Source organism: Bidens hawaiensis, unplaced genomic scaffold, assembly GCF_021521415.1.
Source record: "Bidens hawaiensis isolate Kalapana, Puna unplaced genomic scaffold, B.hawaiensis_p1.1 tig00037728_1, whole genome shotgun sequence".
Lineage (NCBI taxonomy): Eukaryota > Viridiplantae > Streptophyta > Magnoliopsida > Asterales > Asteraceae > Bidens > Bidens hawaiensis.
The window spans coordinates 79,592-96,492 of record NW_027505503.1 but is presented as its reverse complement, the minus strand read 5'-3'; the positions used below and the strand labels follow the sequence as shown (position 1 = coordinate 96,492).

The 16,901-nt window shown below is 35.5% G+C and overlaps 2 protein-coding genes across 2 annotated transcripts; both read left to right on the top strand.

The window, feature by feature from the left end:
- The first annotated feature begins 1,028 nt into the window (after window positions 1-1,028).
- Window positions 1,029-4,201, top strand: LOC143613569 (amino acid transporter AVT1I-like). Its single transcript, XM_077087244.1, has 3 exons — window positions 1,029-1,125; window positions 2,106-2,713; window positions 3,556-4,201. The coding sequence occupies exons 1-3, from the start codon at window positions 1,032-1,034 to the stop codon at window positions 4,066-4,068; spliced, it is 1,215 nt and encodes a 404-aa protein (XP_076943359.1). The 5' UTR covers window positions 1,029-1,031; the 3' UTR covers window positions 4,069-4,201.
- A 3,818-nt stretch (window positions 4,202-8,019) lies between these two features.
- Window positions 8,020-11,169, top strand: LOC143613566 (uncharacterized). The gene is made up of 3 exons (XM_077087240.1): window positions 8,020-8,151; window positions 8,901-8,972; window positions 9,064-11,169. Exons 1-3 carry the CDS (start codon window positions 8,142-8,144, stop codon window positions 11,073-11,075), a joined length of 2,094 nt encoding a protein of 697 aa, XP_076943355.1. The 5' UTR covers window positions 8,020-8,141; the 3' UTR covers window positions 11,076-11,169.
- The last annotated feature ends 5,732 nt before the right edge of the window (window positions 11,170-16,901 follow it).

Below are 16,901 nucleotides of genomic sequence, written 5' to 3'. Positions count from 1 at the left end.
TGATGTCCTCCTTTATTCTATTAACCGAATCACGTTTATTCTCGAATATAGCCTCGCTTCTTGCTTTCCATGGGCACTAGTATGTAAATTTACAAATCTAACTTGTAAATTAATTTTATTGAAAAGGAACTATTTAATATCTTCATTCTTTTTAATAGTGTTTGGAACCACCCTTAATACCTGAATGAGTCTTCATGGAATGAGTTGTCAATTTTTCATACTGATTTTGACGCTCCATGTCTGAATATCTTTTCTGGAAAAAAAACCGAACTTATATATAATTAATTATTAGTTTTCTAATACACAAACTATATTTTCTTTAATTATCATAAAATAAACTTTAATCAGTTAATCCTATACTATTGAGTATTGATTAAACTTTTATTGTTTTTGAACGATATTTATGATGAACAAAATTGGTAATGTTTGACGAATGATATTGATGGCCATTAAAAGGATGCAAAAACGTATCTCCCAAGTTTGCATTAAATTGTTAGTTGTAACAATTTCCTTTTAATTTGGCAGACGGTGAGCACGAGAAATATGATGTATATATGTGTGAACTCTCGGGTGGGCAAAAGTGAAATTGCACTAATTTTGACGTTATTTTACTAATCTCGTGAAAATAACGTTAAAAGTGACGGACGGTTAATCAGGCATCATGTAGTGGCGTTGATAGCTGAAAGATAAGGGTACATGCACCGATCAGCCGGTGTCCCGATGATTGAGTGCTATGTGCCTTATGTCCAAGGCTTGATGCAAAACTACTATCGAGCCGGGGGTCTCACCGGAAGCAGCCTCTCTATCCCTATGGGGTAGAGGTAAGGCTGCCTACATCTTACCATCCTTAGACCCTACCATAGCTTTGCTATTTGTGGGATATACTGAGTACGATGATGATGATGATGATGATGATAATGATGATGATGATGAGCACGAGAAATAGCATATTTCAAAGACATATATAGAAACTGAAAACCCCTATCATAAATAAGTTCAAAATTCACTTCTTACTCTCTCTAAACAACACAATGGAAGCACAATACGAGGAACATCAACATTTGACCACTGCTCTCACTTCCTCCTTTGTCAACACATGTTTTAACGGTCTCAATGCTCTATCGGGTATGTTACTAGCTATATTATATATATGCCTTTCAATGCTCAAAACATGCATGTCGGATCTACCTCAGCGTTTGTTTATCGTGGAGGAGATATCGATCCTTAGGGCGTTTGTTTGTGTTCATCCATATTATGGATGGATGGTGGGCTCATCTCACGTAACTAAAACTTTTAAAAAGATATTGAAAAGTATGTAGTATTAAAGGGAAAATTAAAGGATGAGTAAAAGTCTTATTTAAAAGAAAAATAACAAGTTATTGAAAAAAGTGTGTGGTGCTAAATAGAAAGTTAGAGGATGAGTATGGGAAAATCACAAAAATGTATATTTTGATTAATATTATATCAACATAAACATTGACTTTTACTCTTCGAAACATAAATATGTGCAAACCAGCCAACCACGGGCTAACCCAACCACGGTCTAAGATGACTAGAATTGAGCTGGCATTAATAAAAACCTTCTAAAGTAAAATGGGTTCACAACCAACAAAAATCAAAACAATACGGTGAAAAGAGTTGGGGGGTTGGGAGGGGGGGGGGGGGGGATTTAAATGGCGAATAAAAAAGCATGGGCATAATCCTAGTCGACAGAAAAAGGCGAGGACACAATCTGAGCCGCTGGCTAAAAACGAGTGCTAAATCGTGTTACATGTGTTTTATACTAATTGGTTTCTATGAGCCCCATTATATTTTTTTATTAAGGCTAATTTCTAGTTGTTTTAGTTTGCAATGCTTATTTGTCGAATATTTATTGCTAGTTTTGGCGTGTCTTTCTGCAAGGGCTAAAAGTACTTTTTTGATCAAAATATTTAGTTTGATAGTTTTTCCAAAATCTCATGTGGGAGCTAACATGACATAATTGTGGGCATCTAAAACTTTAGGCATACAAGATGCTATTAGTGTTTTCTTATTTGTTATCGACTCTAGGAATCATAAACATCTATTTCACATGTCACAACCAAACATGTCGTTTGTTTCCTTAGGTATTGGGATTATATCAGTTCCATATGCAGTTGCAACAGGAGGATGGTTGAGCTTGTTACTGCTTTTAACCATAGCCGTCTCCACTTTCTTCACCGGTTTACTCATTAAACGATGCATGGACATCGATCCCACTATCAGAAGTTACTCTGACATTGGAGATCGAGCATTTGGTAAAACCGGTAGGATCATAGTATTACTCACCACAAACCTAGAGTTGTATTTGGTTGCTACAGCTTTCTTGATTCTAGAAGGTGATAACTTAAGCAACTTATTTCCACATGTGCATTTCAATATATATGGACTTCACATAAGTAGCAAGAAGAGCTTTGTTATCATGGTTGCTGCGATCATACTCCCGACAACTTGGTTCAATAATATGAAAATTCTTTCGTATATATCAGCCATTGGTGTCCTAGCATCTTTTGTCATTTTAGGCTCGATCCTTTGGGTCGGTAAGTTTGATGGTGTTGGGTTTCAGGAAAAGGGGAAAATAATAAACTGGAATGGGATGCCTTCTGCTTTGTGTTTGTTTGCGTTTTGCTATGGTGCGCACCCGGTTTTCCCAACTTTGTATACTTCCATGAAGAACAAACGTCACTTCTCAAAGGTACTAATTGCAATCATAGTTTTGGTAAACGGTGGCAGTTATCTATTTGACATTTTTACGCTAATGAGTTTTGTGTGTGACGGTTTGACTCATTAGAGAAAAAACATATCCGAGTCCACCTATTCAGAAACGTAAGCTCCAGTATGATCACATTGCATGCTTAGTAGAATTATTGGGGTCAAAGTCTAGAAGTTGGTCTTTATTTTCTCAAAGTTACTTGTCTAAACTTGATCCATTTAGTTTGTTTATCTTATGAGGGCTCAATATCGACTTGTTTGAAGCTTTATTTTTAAAGATCATACTCAACCGTGAGTAGTTTTTCATGCGCAGTCAGCAGTGACTCATTTCTATTTATAATTATCTAGGCTTTAGTTATTTGAAATATATATTTATAGTTAAAAAAAATTATCTATAACTTAGATATACTATTTAATTATTTTGATTCTAACTTTATATATAATAATATTCTTATGTAAATATATACAATATACATTATATTAAAAAAATGTATATAAATAATAGGCTCATTTAGGCGGGCTAAACTTACCTGAGCTCAATAAGCCGAATGCATATGGGCTCAAAGTTGTTTATTAAACAAGCTTATATTTGATGAGCTGATCCTTAGTATTTCACAAGCGACTTAGCTCGTTTACAGTACACCTAGTTGTTATAAGTATTTAAAATTCTAAACATCTTAATTATCTACAAAAGTGGGAAAGGATAAGTGCACCTCCAACCCAAAGTTGGTTGTGTCATTGTGTTACATAAGGTACAAGATTCATACACTGCTATAAGCCTATAACTATAACTTTCTAACATGTGTTCTAACTTCTAAAGTGCAGGTGTTGTTGTTGTGTTTTGTCTTGTGCACAATGACATACTCTTCAATGGCAATTGTCCGTTACCGAATGTTTGGTTCAAAGGCCGAGTCGCAAATTACCTTAAACCTTCCTACCAACAAAACAAGCTCCAAAGCAGCTATATTCACAACACTGGTGAGCCCAATAGTCAAATACGCGCTACTAGTGATACCAATTGTGAACACAATTGAAGACCGGTTTCCATCATTTAATACAAGAACATATAGCCTATGCATCCGAACAACACTCGTTATAAGCACAATAATTGTAGCCATCACCTTCCCTTTCTTCGGATATCTGATGTCAATTGTGGGCGCGCTTTTAACTGTCACTGCATCCATTATATTGCCACCGTTGTGTTATTTGAAGATATCGGGCACTTATAGAGTATTTGGACTCGAGTTGGTGATGGTTGGATTTGTTGTGCTCATTGGGATGGTGATTGCAACTGTGGGTACGTACACATCTATGGCAGATATTGTAAGGAAACTATAAGCATGGAATTGCTATTTGTTTTGAGTGCCTGTGTAATGCATTCTAATTGTTTATCTATATGGGAATATCTTCCTTTCTTTGAATCATTCTCTAGTGATAGTTGTATTTTAATTTTGTTTATGATTTTTAGAAATATATAACTTTCCATAAAACTTTTGGTTGGAACATTAAATGTTATTAAATCAAATAATTTGATAAAGATTTGTTTTAATATGTAATAGTAAGAATATCCACAACAACAAACCTCCACGAATTGCATCGGTCAAAGAACCAATGATGGTCAAAAGGGAAGAAAAGATAAATCACAGTTTCAATGTTACCGTTGTGATAAATTCAATCACTTTGCGTCTACGTGTCTTAAACGTATGAAGAAAGATGATGAAACTATTTTAATCAGGCTTGAAGATACGGATCTTGCTTTATTTATGATAAAAGAGTGATGAAGAAATGGTGTTCTTGAATGAAAAACGGGTGGCTTCGAAGCGTTACAAAACCAAGCCAATAGAAAACCATGTTTGATTTCTTGACAACGGAGCATCGAATCACATCACGAGTAATAAACTGTAATTTTATTAACTAAATGAGCCGGTCACGAGAAAAGTAAAAGTTCGGAAAAGAATCTTGTATTGACATTTATGGGGAAGGGGTTGGTTCTAATTGAAGGAAAGAGGGGAACAAGCGCCCTTTGACCTGTGTCTACAAGACTACAACATCTTGAGCCTATATAGCAATATTATAACTCTTGGTCAAGCAACAACAGGTGGATGCAACATTCACATGAAACATGGTTTGTTACCTGTTCAAGACAATATGTATAAGCTTTTGATGAATGTGAAAAGGACCAACTGATTATACAAGATTATCGACATTATAGCAAGTCCCGGTACAAATGCTAGCATGGTTGAAATGAAGAATTTTGCGGGTTGAGACCTATAAAGTGTTGGACTGAAAGATCCAAGTTCTATGTTTAAGCCCAAAATTCAAAGTCCAAAAAAAAAGTGTTCAATAAATTGAAAGCACAATCAAGAAAGAAAATCAAGCCCAAAGAACGATATCTAATGATCCCAAAAAGCAGGTGTTCATTAAAGTTAAGCGGATCTCATAGTACACTGCAAGAGATCAAAATGATCCTCGAGCTAATCAGGGTGAAGACATGGTTGGAGTTGAAGACCCACTAGTTTCGATTTGAAAATTAGGAGGGTGATTGTTGAACGTAATTCCCTCTCGAACACAGGACGGTATCGGGTTAGGTCAAGTGGGCGGTTTTGAGTTACGGTCAACTAGTTAAATCAATTAAAGTATAAGGTATATGAGTTGTATTTAGTTTATAATAGCTAATTAGATTCATGGATAAATATGTGAGTTTTATTTATCTTTAATTAAGAGTTAAAGTTCTATCTTTAATTGGACCTAATCAAAGCATGTGAGTTTTATTTATGTTACTGTCTTGAGGGATACAATTAAAGTCATCATGTGTTATTTGGTTTGATTGGTGATTGACACTTGATTAAACATAAAAAAGAAATATTAATAGTTGGTTACTTCCATTATGACAAAGTAACGACCACATATTATTCATTTCCTATAGGCTTTGGAAAAAAATGCAGCTATCTATAACGTAGTTAAAATTAATAATTAAGTATGTTATATTTTCTATAGTTAAACGTGATCAATAATAATATATCATTATATTTATTTTCTTAATTATTTACAAGAGAACTTAGGTCAGTCAACAATGTTCAATAGAGACAAAACAGACCAGTGCACGAATATATTCCCTTGGTTTTCAGTTGCTCTTGTCCTAACTACCAAACAAGAATGAGATTGGGATGGTATCAGTATCAATCCCGAAAATTCCGATCTTAAAATTCGGAAATATTTGGTACTGGTATCGAAATGTTTGGTTCGGTACCGATATTTCGTGCAAAATTCGAGAAATACCGGTATCGTATCGATACCGAAAACTCAAAACTTGGTACAAATTCAGTACCGACAGTGCCAAATCAGTATCGGTACGAATTAGTAACAGTACCGAAAACGCTCATCCCTACTACCAAATTCAATTATTTGCTCAACCAGTTCAAGTATAATTTTGTCAAAATTAAAATGATGATAACAATATAAAATTAAATATACTCATGCATAGTATTAAACATTAAGGTGCTATTTGTTTTTTCAGAAATAAAATTTATGCAGTTTGTGAACCACATATGCAGACATTTGTAGAAAAAGAGATGAATCAAACATTTGCTATATGCAAGAAGAAGATTGTTTGTATTTTAACGTCTGTAAACTGCTAAATAAAATAGTGGTAGTGGGTGGTGGATGATGATGGACGGTGGTGGTGGTGGACGATGGTGGTAGATGGCGGTGGTGACGGACGATGGGTGGTGGTGACAGACGGTGGGGGTAGACGGTGAATGGTGGTGGGTTGTGGTGGTGGTGGCGGGCGGTGGTGGTGGACAATGTGTGATAGTAGGTGGTTGTGTTTAAGCCTCTGCAAATCTTAGAAGAACTTAGAAGTTGGTGGGTCAAGTCTACATCAAGAAAAGTTCGCACAGACGTTTTTTAATGAGATGTCTTCAAAAAACAAAAGTCTGCAGAAAACAATGTTTGCGCGTGATATGCACAACGCAGGCAAAAAAGTTTGCGCAAACTTTTTTTAAAAAACAAACATCACATAATTGATGGTTGGTTGCAAACCGCATTAGTTTGCATATGTTGGAAATGCATATGGCTTAAATTAAAAAGTGAGGTTGCAAAGTACATCCACCGTTTGTCACATGAGTACAAAAAGTACTTAACTCTTTAAGAAAATTTATTCACTCTCTCCTCATCTATTTTTTTAACGATCAACAAATAGAGAATTGTCTAGGTACTCCGTGCGAGGTAACCTAATGACAAAATACCACCACCATCTAACCCAACCTAGCCATACGAAACCCTTAAACGACTCAAAATTATCTCCAGTTTCGAGAAAAACCCGCTCACTGGTAAAGACGATTATGACGTTTTTCTGAGCCAGAAGCATCTCTCCTTTCTAACCATCACCACACGTTGTTTCCCCTGTTATCCTTGTATGTGCAAATCTCCACATACCACGCCTTGGGATTCTAGACTTCCGGTTGACCACATTCTATGAAATTACCCGATAAACCCTAGTTAAACTCGTGTTTCTTCCTAAAACTTAAAACAAAAGTATATTCCATTATTTCTTATTATAAAATATTAAAAAAAAAACACTTTATTTGTTTTTTTCCAAATAAAAATAAAATACTAGTCTTATTCTTTCACTTTCGTTCCAGAAAAATAAAAATATCAGCCTCCTTTATTTCATTGTTTTGTTTATTTCCTTCACTTTGACACATGGTCCGCACACATACAACCATACAAGGCAAACTCCATTTATTAAAAAACTATATGAACCAAACCAAACCAAACCAAACCAAACCAAACCAAACAAAAAAAAAGAAATAAAAAACTCATCTTTAATCTTTATGCACCTTGAAAATTGTGACTGAAATTACTTTAAATATTTGTCATTGAAAATGGGGTCTGTCTATAGGGAATCAAGAGAGCTTCAAAACAAAGATTCAAAGACCAGTAAACCACAAGACCAGACAAGAAAAACCAAACTACTATAAATTATATATATATATATATATATATATATTCCTTAAAAAAAAGAAAAAAAAAACATATGTGGGTTGTGGGTGGAGGTGAGAGTGGGAAGCATCATCAGCATCATCTTCATCATTGTAAGCTCTTGTCTTGATGTTTCTTTTTTCCCTTCAAATATTTTTCTTTCTTTTTTGGCATGTTACATCTTTCTGTCACTTCTAATAATAATAATAATAATAATCACTACATATATTTATCTATCTGTCTGTCTGTGTATCCAGGGTTTCATTCTTTACTCCACCACATTGGGCTCCATGGTGAGTGAGTGAGTGAGTGAGTGAGTGAGTGAGTGAGTGAGTGATTACATGTAGTGTTGAAGATGTCAAGATGCTACTGTATTCAACCAAACCCATTCTAAATCTTGCAGCTTTTTCACATTTTCAGACACCAATATGCAAACAGGTGACTCTTTTTCAACTTTCTTGTTCTTCATTCTTTGATTTTTTTTGTTGTTTTCTCTTGAATTAGACATGTTTAATGAAGTTGGGTTTTTGCTTATTAAAATGTTTTTTAAGTATGCAATGCTAGTGGATTGGTTAAGTTAAGTTAAGTTATACCTGCATAATTTGCCCTAATTGTACATTGGTGTCTATGAAGGGTGTTTGGAAATGAGAGTTTGACCCTTTTAGGGATTATGATTTTTAAGGTCAAAATTACCAGATTTGGAGAAACTAGTGTAAGATTACCTAAGTACCCCTATCAGGCTAACAAATTATCCGGTTTCGGTGTTTGAAAATGCGCATCCAAACGCCCTTGAACTCGTAAAAGAAGACGTGTGTAGATAAAGTTAATGCCTTTATCAGGATTAGTATGCACCTATGGGTGTAAGTAACATTAGACCAATTTACCCCTTTTAGAAATGGATAATTAGATCACCAGTTGATTAGAGCCAGGTGAGGTGTGTAATTTTACATTTATCTATAATTTCACTTTTCATACAGTTTCTTATCTGCTTATCCATATTTAGCTGTTTTGACACTAAATAATCGGAAAGCCATTATTATCATTGTGACAAACACACATCCAAACACCACCGTAGTAATCCCAAAACATAATCTATGCTAGCTTAACAGGTTAAAGATTCTTAAAATTACTTTCTTTTCATACTATTTAGACGTATAAACGACGCTATGTTATCTTTGCATGGTTAGGTTCAAGTCAATACGATTTGGGTTCGGTTGGTGGACAAAGTTTAGATGGAAGTTTCAGAAAAACAGAATCAGGTTTGCATCATTAGTCTAACAATATGAAGTTAATTATTTAGTTTATCCAACTTAAGTTCCAATAACTAATTTTAAAACCTTCCAAATACAGTTATATCGTCGCGCAGTGCATCAAGCTCAAAACAAGCATTAAAAACAACTAAAGAAATCGCAAGAAACCTCACCGACATCGATTTATTCACACACCACCTTGAAGAATGGGTCACAGATAACAGTTTTGCTTCACCTTTTTCACTCGACGAGTTACAAAACCTCGATTTCGCATTGGAATCCGTGTTATTTCAACAGTTGCACCGCATGCCATGCTCTCACACCTCAAAAGAACAAGAATTCTTAGCACTTGAAGACTTTTTGCATGCTATAACTGATTCTTTATGGCACACGTTATGGGATGAAAACGGGCCATCCCCATTTTCGATATGGTGTCCTAGTTATTCGGGATCTAAATTTTACACGGTGGAGAAAGCAATAGCAAGAAGAAGACTTGATTCTCTATGTGGAGCTGCTTTAGTTTCAAGAAACGAGTCTGACCCGGATGTAAGGTGGGACCAGGTTGTCCACTTTGCGGTTTTTGGGCCCGGTATTGTAAATGAAGACGGGTTAACATTGTCGGCTTCTTCTATATGTAAAGCTTTGTTTTTTGCTGCACGCATAATGCTGTCGAGAACGTTAAGCAAGTATACATCCGCTAGCAATGATTGCGTTTATGTTTTGGTTCTTGATTCCACTTTTGGTGGGGTTGTTAAACTCGAAGGCGATATGGGAAGACTTGAACTATTTTCGGGTAATCCGTATTTGTCAGTGGTAAGTTGGATTATAAACCATGCAGAAGTCAAAGTTTCTCAGGTTGACCGAATTTGGAACAAGTTAGGAAATGCAAACTGGAGAGATTTGGGATGTTTGCAGATTGTTTTAGCGACATATTACTCGATCGTTCAATGGTGCGGAGAGTCGAAAAGGTCATTAATGTCATTGGCAACGGATCACAGTCGCCGCCTTCATCAAAGGCGGGTCGAGCGGCGGCTGGGAGGAGAAGGTGAAAAGATGATTATACCCTTTGATCATGAGGTTGAAAGCGTCGAGATTGTCGAGAAACCGAGTCAAAATCACCGGTTGAAGCTCGAGAAAGGAGAAATTTTGGAGCTTGAAGCGGTTCAAGATCGGTTTCAGGTGCAAGAATTGCTGCACGGGTGGAACGGGTGTTGTTATGAAGCGTTTTCGTTAGAGTTTCCGACCGAGCCGTTAATGTTGTATGTCGGGGCCCACCCGACTCGACTAGAACCGTCATGGGAAGATATGAGCTTATGGTATCAAGTCCAACGACAAACAAAGATTCTAAACATTTTCGCAGACCAAGGAATCTGCAGCAAGAATCTTCCTCAAATCGTTTCTCACGGGAGGATCTTGCATTCGGGTAACTGTAACCGACAGAGTCCGAAAGGGAGGTGTGATCACCCGTCATGCGGTACACCGATTCTAGTCGTGCATCCCACCGGCCAACCGCTGTCAACAAAATCCATCCCGTTTACTTCCGATGACGCGATCCGTTGCTGTCGTGACAGCCTGTCAGCTCTCAAAAGTGCCAAGTCAGCTAACGTCCAGCATGGCGACATATGTCCCGAAAACATAATAACAACAAACGGTTTTTACGTTTTGGTTTCGTGGGGCCGTGCGGTTTTGGACGATAAAGACACGTGTCCGTCCGTGAACCTACAGTTCTCGTCTGCATACGCGTTACAGCATGGTAAACTTTGTCCTTCATCGGACGCAGAGAGTCTCGTATACGTTCTTTACTACATTTGTGGCGGAAAAATGGCGGGTCAAGATCAGGTTGACTCGATCGAGTCAGCGTTAAAGTGGCGGGAAAGATGTTGGCGGAAGCGAGTGATTCAGCAGTACCTCGGTGAAGTATCGTCGTTGTTAAAGGCGTTTGCGGATTATATTGATGGGATTGTTGGGACGCCGTACGCGGTTGATTATGATGTTTGGGTTGAGCGGTTTAACAAGGCGGTTGATGGCGGTAGGAACCGAGGGAAGGTGGTTGAACAGGTGGTTAGAAGTGAAGATGTTGGTGAGTCTTCTGGGATCAATGAGAGCAGTTGATATATTGATGTATGGTTTAGTTTGTGGGTTTGTGTAAAAACCGATTTTTTCGACTCGGATTATGATTTGTTTTTGAAATGTTATAGTGTTTTCAGCCATTGTTGTTGTGTATGATTCAAGCAACATTTTGCAGGTGCCTTGAAGGTGATTTGAATGCTAAAAAAGTTGCATCACAAATCACAATATACAAGTATGTGGAATAATGCCATCAAAGCAAAATATATGGTCAAATGATACAAACTTTAGGTGTACAAATCAATTGTGTTACAAAAATGTATTTAGATTTTAGATCATATAACATAAGGTTTACACAGTTTTTGATTAATCAGTAGTTTAACAGACGAGATAATTTTAACAGCTAGGATATTTTTTATGAACTAAGAATCTCTCTCGTCTATGGTCGATTTGAGATTTGTTTAAGGTGTACAGTTAGTCCATGTTAATTTTCTTTGTATCGTTATAGATTTAATAAACATAGACACGGGACTATGATAAATATAGTAATTTTATTCTGTGCAAGTTTAAACAATATCTGAAACAAATACAATGATTCGTTGAGTCATTTCAATTTTAATGGGCTACAAATCAATTTAGTACGTGTACTTTAACATATGTTCACATGCACGTTAACCTTCTAAAAGTTATTGTTCGAATGTGAGGTCCACCCCGACTAAGATGTTCACTTTAATAGTTGTCCAACATGTTTTTTAACATATTATATATCACATTATTTTAATAAAAATAATCATATAAGTCTAGTTTTATGCTAATATTATTAAGCATTTTAAACAAAATGACATAAATGAAAAAATAAATGAAATAAGATTATAGTTAATACTAATATTATTAAGGATTTGAAAGAGTTTGAAACGTTGTTTCATATATTTATCTTTATATTATGTTGGTTAATTACTTTATATAATAAAAAGAAGTTTTTCCCACTAGGTTAGTTCGCTTAAGATCATTCTCAATGGGTTCTTCATACCCATCTTTATTTCAAAATTTAGAAAAAACATCTAAGTAATCACTCCAATCATTCTCTATCTCCAAACTCCATCTCTAAATTTTAATGAAATGATATAGGAAGCCTCTAAATTTAGAGTGTTGTCACAATACTCCATTTCCAACTATCATTCTATAAATATAAATTAGAAATCAATTTATATTGAAAATGATAATAAGACAAAAGAATATAGAAATGGTAATGGAGAATGGGTTTGGGGGAGGTTATTAGAAAATGGTGTATAAATTATAGAAATTATGTTTTTTAGTTAAATTTTAAAGATGAAGATAGAGAACCCATTAGGAATGCTCTAACGTTGCAACCAATGTATTTCCTTACCCAAGATTCTATTCAAAATACAAATAAAAGTATTTTACCTCAGTCGATTAATACTAACAATGTAAACCTACATAGAAGAAGAAAAAAAACCTAGTATTACATTGCATCCCTCAGAAGGGATGCAATGTGATACCGCTCGACGACCACGTGAATACAGTAAGTTCATTTTTGAAATAAGGGGCTCAAGTTGTTCTCACACCAAAATCACATAGACGCAAACTGCAATTTATTTCTTTCTTTTATAAAACACTCATTTTGAATCTTAGGGGGTGTTTGGGATTCCTTATTTTTACCTCCTCGTGACTTAGAGCATTCATAATCCTTAAGCTATATTTTGTAAACGAAGTTTTTATAATATAGGGTGTAATACTCGGAAATTTCTTAAACAATAAAATAATAATTGTTGAGTACATCATTAATTAAAAGTGTTAGTATCTCGAAAATGGGTAGAACGTTAATGAAATATAAGCTAAACTTTTTAACATAAATACTATTTTAACATATACATGAGTAATAATAACCAAAAGTAAAAGGTTACTTAAAACAAACACTAAAGCAAAATGTTTGCTAAGTAAATGTGGAAATAAATTAAGAAGCAAAGATGGAGGACCATAGTTGACATTTCCTTAAACTATATTTGAAACCATTACGTCTCCATCCCCATGAAAACGGAAGTTCTATTTTTAAGTAAATCTAATCTAATCCTAGCGATTTGAAGTGAGATTCGGATAGATATCTTAGTTTAAATACAACAACAATTTGTTTATCGAAACCCTATCTCTCTGTATTGTTTACCATATTCACCATAGCCGCCTTGCAAACTTCGCCGCCCTACCAGCCATCATATTTCGGTTCCGCCGCTATTTGCAACCACTACAGCATCCGCGCACCGCCGCCTTGCACCGTTGATGTTGCTTCTTACCACCTGACTTCTCGCTCCGGCGCATCCGTGTTCGATTTTGATACGTTCGGTCTCGCGGCTATTGAGGTAATAGTCGGCTCTCTGTTAATCGTTTGTTTGCATGAGTAGTCGGGTTGAGTTTATTTCAATTCGTTTCCGGCGACTAAGATGTAAATTTGATTTGGTGAACATAAACAAACATGATAATTATGTCACTCAAGAGTTTTTGTTTGTTCGTTTTATTATCAGTTTCACACTTAAACCCCCAAACAAAGTTTTGATATAGAGTGTGTATATATATATACATGACTGTATAATAACATATAAGCTTTATATTTACGTTGGAAAGTATTTAAATCAATATATGGAGGAAGTTTTAATCCAATTAATTAGGAGCAATCACATTTAATAGGAGGATAAGTCAACGCCATGATCGTTGTATATATATATAATACATATATATGGTTACAGGTAATCTGCAGGTTATACGATAAATTTTTTTGAGCTGAAATATGTTATCAAATATACGATTTAATTGGAATGATTAAAAGCTACCTACGACTAAATATTTATATTAATTATATTATTCTAATTAATTGACTAGATGAAGCCTTAGTCAAAACTGAGAGGTTCAAATAAAGTACCTATAATGAATGTTTACGAACAAGAGTTCTTGTTTATGTCGTCGGAAAATCACTCAACAGATAAATAAGATATATAGGTTGAACTCCGTATATTTTAATCCGTGTAGGTTTTCTTTGTTGTTAAATGGCGAGTTGAGTTGTTTTGCTTTCCGTGCTAAACCAAGGTACGGATTCTGGTTTCTGTCACTCATAGTATAAATTTTATTTTGTTACTTTGTAGTACGGTTTCTGTTTTTGTTCACTTTTAGTATTGACTCTATTCCGTTACTTTGTAGTACGGATTTTCGTTACGCGTCGGTTATATTTTGAGTTCAGTTATTTTATATAATATATTTTAGTTATACGACTTTAGTTCAGTATTCTGTTACCCGAGCATTTCTGACTTGTCGTTGGGGCGTCAACGACATGGCACTTATCGTGACAGTGCGTAATCAAAGTTCACGGCGTCTCTGAAAGTACTCATGTAGTACCTTGGCCACTTAGAGGCGTATAGATCGATCCTAACTCCGACTCCTGACTCCTGACTCCTGACATGGCACTTATCGTGACAGTGCGTAATCAAAGTTCACGGCGTCTCTGAAAGTACTCATGTAGTACCTTGGCCACTTAGAGGCGTATAGATCGATCTGAGCTCCGACTTCTGACTCCTGACTCCTGACTTCTGTTTGAGATGGAACAATGTGTGCACGCCACCCACACCGTCTCTTTGGTGCATGGACTAGCTAGCTGTGTACCCCTCTGTTTAGGCTCTGGGTGCTTCCGTATTACACGACCTATTTATTTTAACATCATCGTCGTGTATTTTAGTAATTATATTTTGTTTCGCTATATTTCTGGTCCGTTTTGATATGTGTATATGCATTTGATTTAAATTTGAGTATATTCAGATTACGTCCCGATCGTGTATCGGATTATGTTTCGCATTAAATTATAGTTCAGTTAAATGTTACACGTTATATGTTACTCGTCACACATTATATGTTACAAGTTATATGTTTCTGGCTCTGGGTGTTTTTGTTATAGTTCTGATATATTTCCGCATGCGTTTGACCATGTTCTGGCCAAGTGTCGGATCATACATCCGAATTTTATTAAGTATATGTTTCGGTAAAAAAGTTGGTTTCGAGTTTGAATTGAAGTTCGTATATTTATTCTCTTACGTCTGTCCTTACCTATACTATTGTTCTTTCCGTTACTGGGCAATTTTTGGCTCAGCCGTGTTTTCTTGTTTTGTTTTTCTTATTTTGTTTTCAGGTAATTCGGGATTCTGGAAATTTAGTGATGAGAGATAAAAAATGAAGTTCAAGCTTCTAAAAGTTAATTCATTTTGTTTAATAATATGACGTAGGTTGCATTAATTTTTGTTGTATTTTGGATTGTGGCGTTGATTTGATATCTGTAATAGTAACACGTTAGCCTGTTCCGGGTTGGGGTGTTACATAGGGAGTGGTTTAAAGTGTTGTGAGTGATAAAGTGAGAAATTACAATGATTATTCAATATATTTGAAAAGTTTCTATAGCACCTTATAAACTTATAATATATTTTGAAAGTGGTTGGGAGTGACGGACAGAGAAAATGTAATGATATAGGTTTAAAAAAAACTAATTGAAATAAAGAAAAAATATGTAGTGATTTTTAATATAATATTGGATTTGGAGATGGGGAAGGAAGAGCATTCTCAATATCCATCTCTATAATCACACTAAAAACACAATCTTTTTCTCTCATTTTCAAAATAATAATATTTTTTATAATTTTATCATTATCTTTTCTCTCTCATTCACTCACAACCACTTTCAAAAACATTAAAAAGTTATAGAGGTAAACAGTGTATTTCTTCAAATTTAACCATAAACAGTAACATTTTCTTTCTCCTCCTCTCACAACTACTTTTAACGATCTATAAAAAATGGAGACCCTCCTCACATAATATGGAGAATGGATTGGGAAGACTCTTAGAGCGTTCCCAAGAGCAACTTTGTCCCCATCTCTATAATTATATTAAAAAAATACTACATATTCTATCTCATTTTCAGTTAAATAATATTTATTTTTTACTTTTATCGTTACATTTTATGTCTCCTCCACTCACAACCACTTTCAATAAACATTGAAAATTATAGAGAGTGAATAGTGTTTTTCTAAATTTACTCATAAACAAAAGTTTATCTATCTCCTTCACTCACAACTACTCTATAATATAAATAACCAACTTACAATAATACGGGGTGCCTGTTGAGAATGCTCTTATAGCAATAAATTAAAAGTTAGAAGTTTGTAACGTATCCTCTCACATATAAGTAATCCCAAAACATATACAAAGCTTAAAAGGCACAAAACGCGGCCCAAAAAACATAAACGGGGCCGAAAAGGCAAAAAAGAAGTCCAAAAGACACAAACGGAACTCAAAAGGCACAACCAAAGCCCAAAAGGCACAAATGAGCTTAAAAGGCACAAACAGAGCCCAAAAGATATAATTGAAGCCAAGAGGCACTAACAGAGCCCAATGCACAAAAAGAGCCCAAAAGGCACAAATGGAGCCTAAAAGACGCAAAAGAGCCCAAAAGGCACAAACATAGCCCAAATGCTTTAAGAAGCCAAAAAGGCACTAAGGGAACCTAAAAGGCACAAACGATCACAAAAGGCACTAACGAATCCCAATAGGCGCTAACGGAGCACAAAAGGCACAAACGGGGACTAAAAGACACAAGCAAAGTCCAAAAGGCCCTAACAAAGCCCACAATGCACAAATGGAGCCCAAAATGCACAAAGAGCTAAAAGGCACAAACGATCACAAAAGGCACTAACGAATCCTAATATGCGTTAACGGAGCACAAAAGGCACAAACGAGGACTAAAAGACACAAGCAAAGTCCAAAAGGCCCTAATGAAGCCCACAATGCACAAATGGAGCCCAAAATGCACAAAGAGCTAAAAGG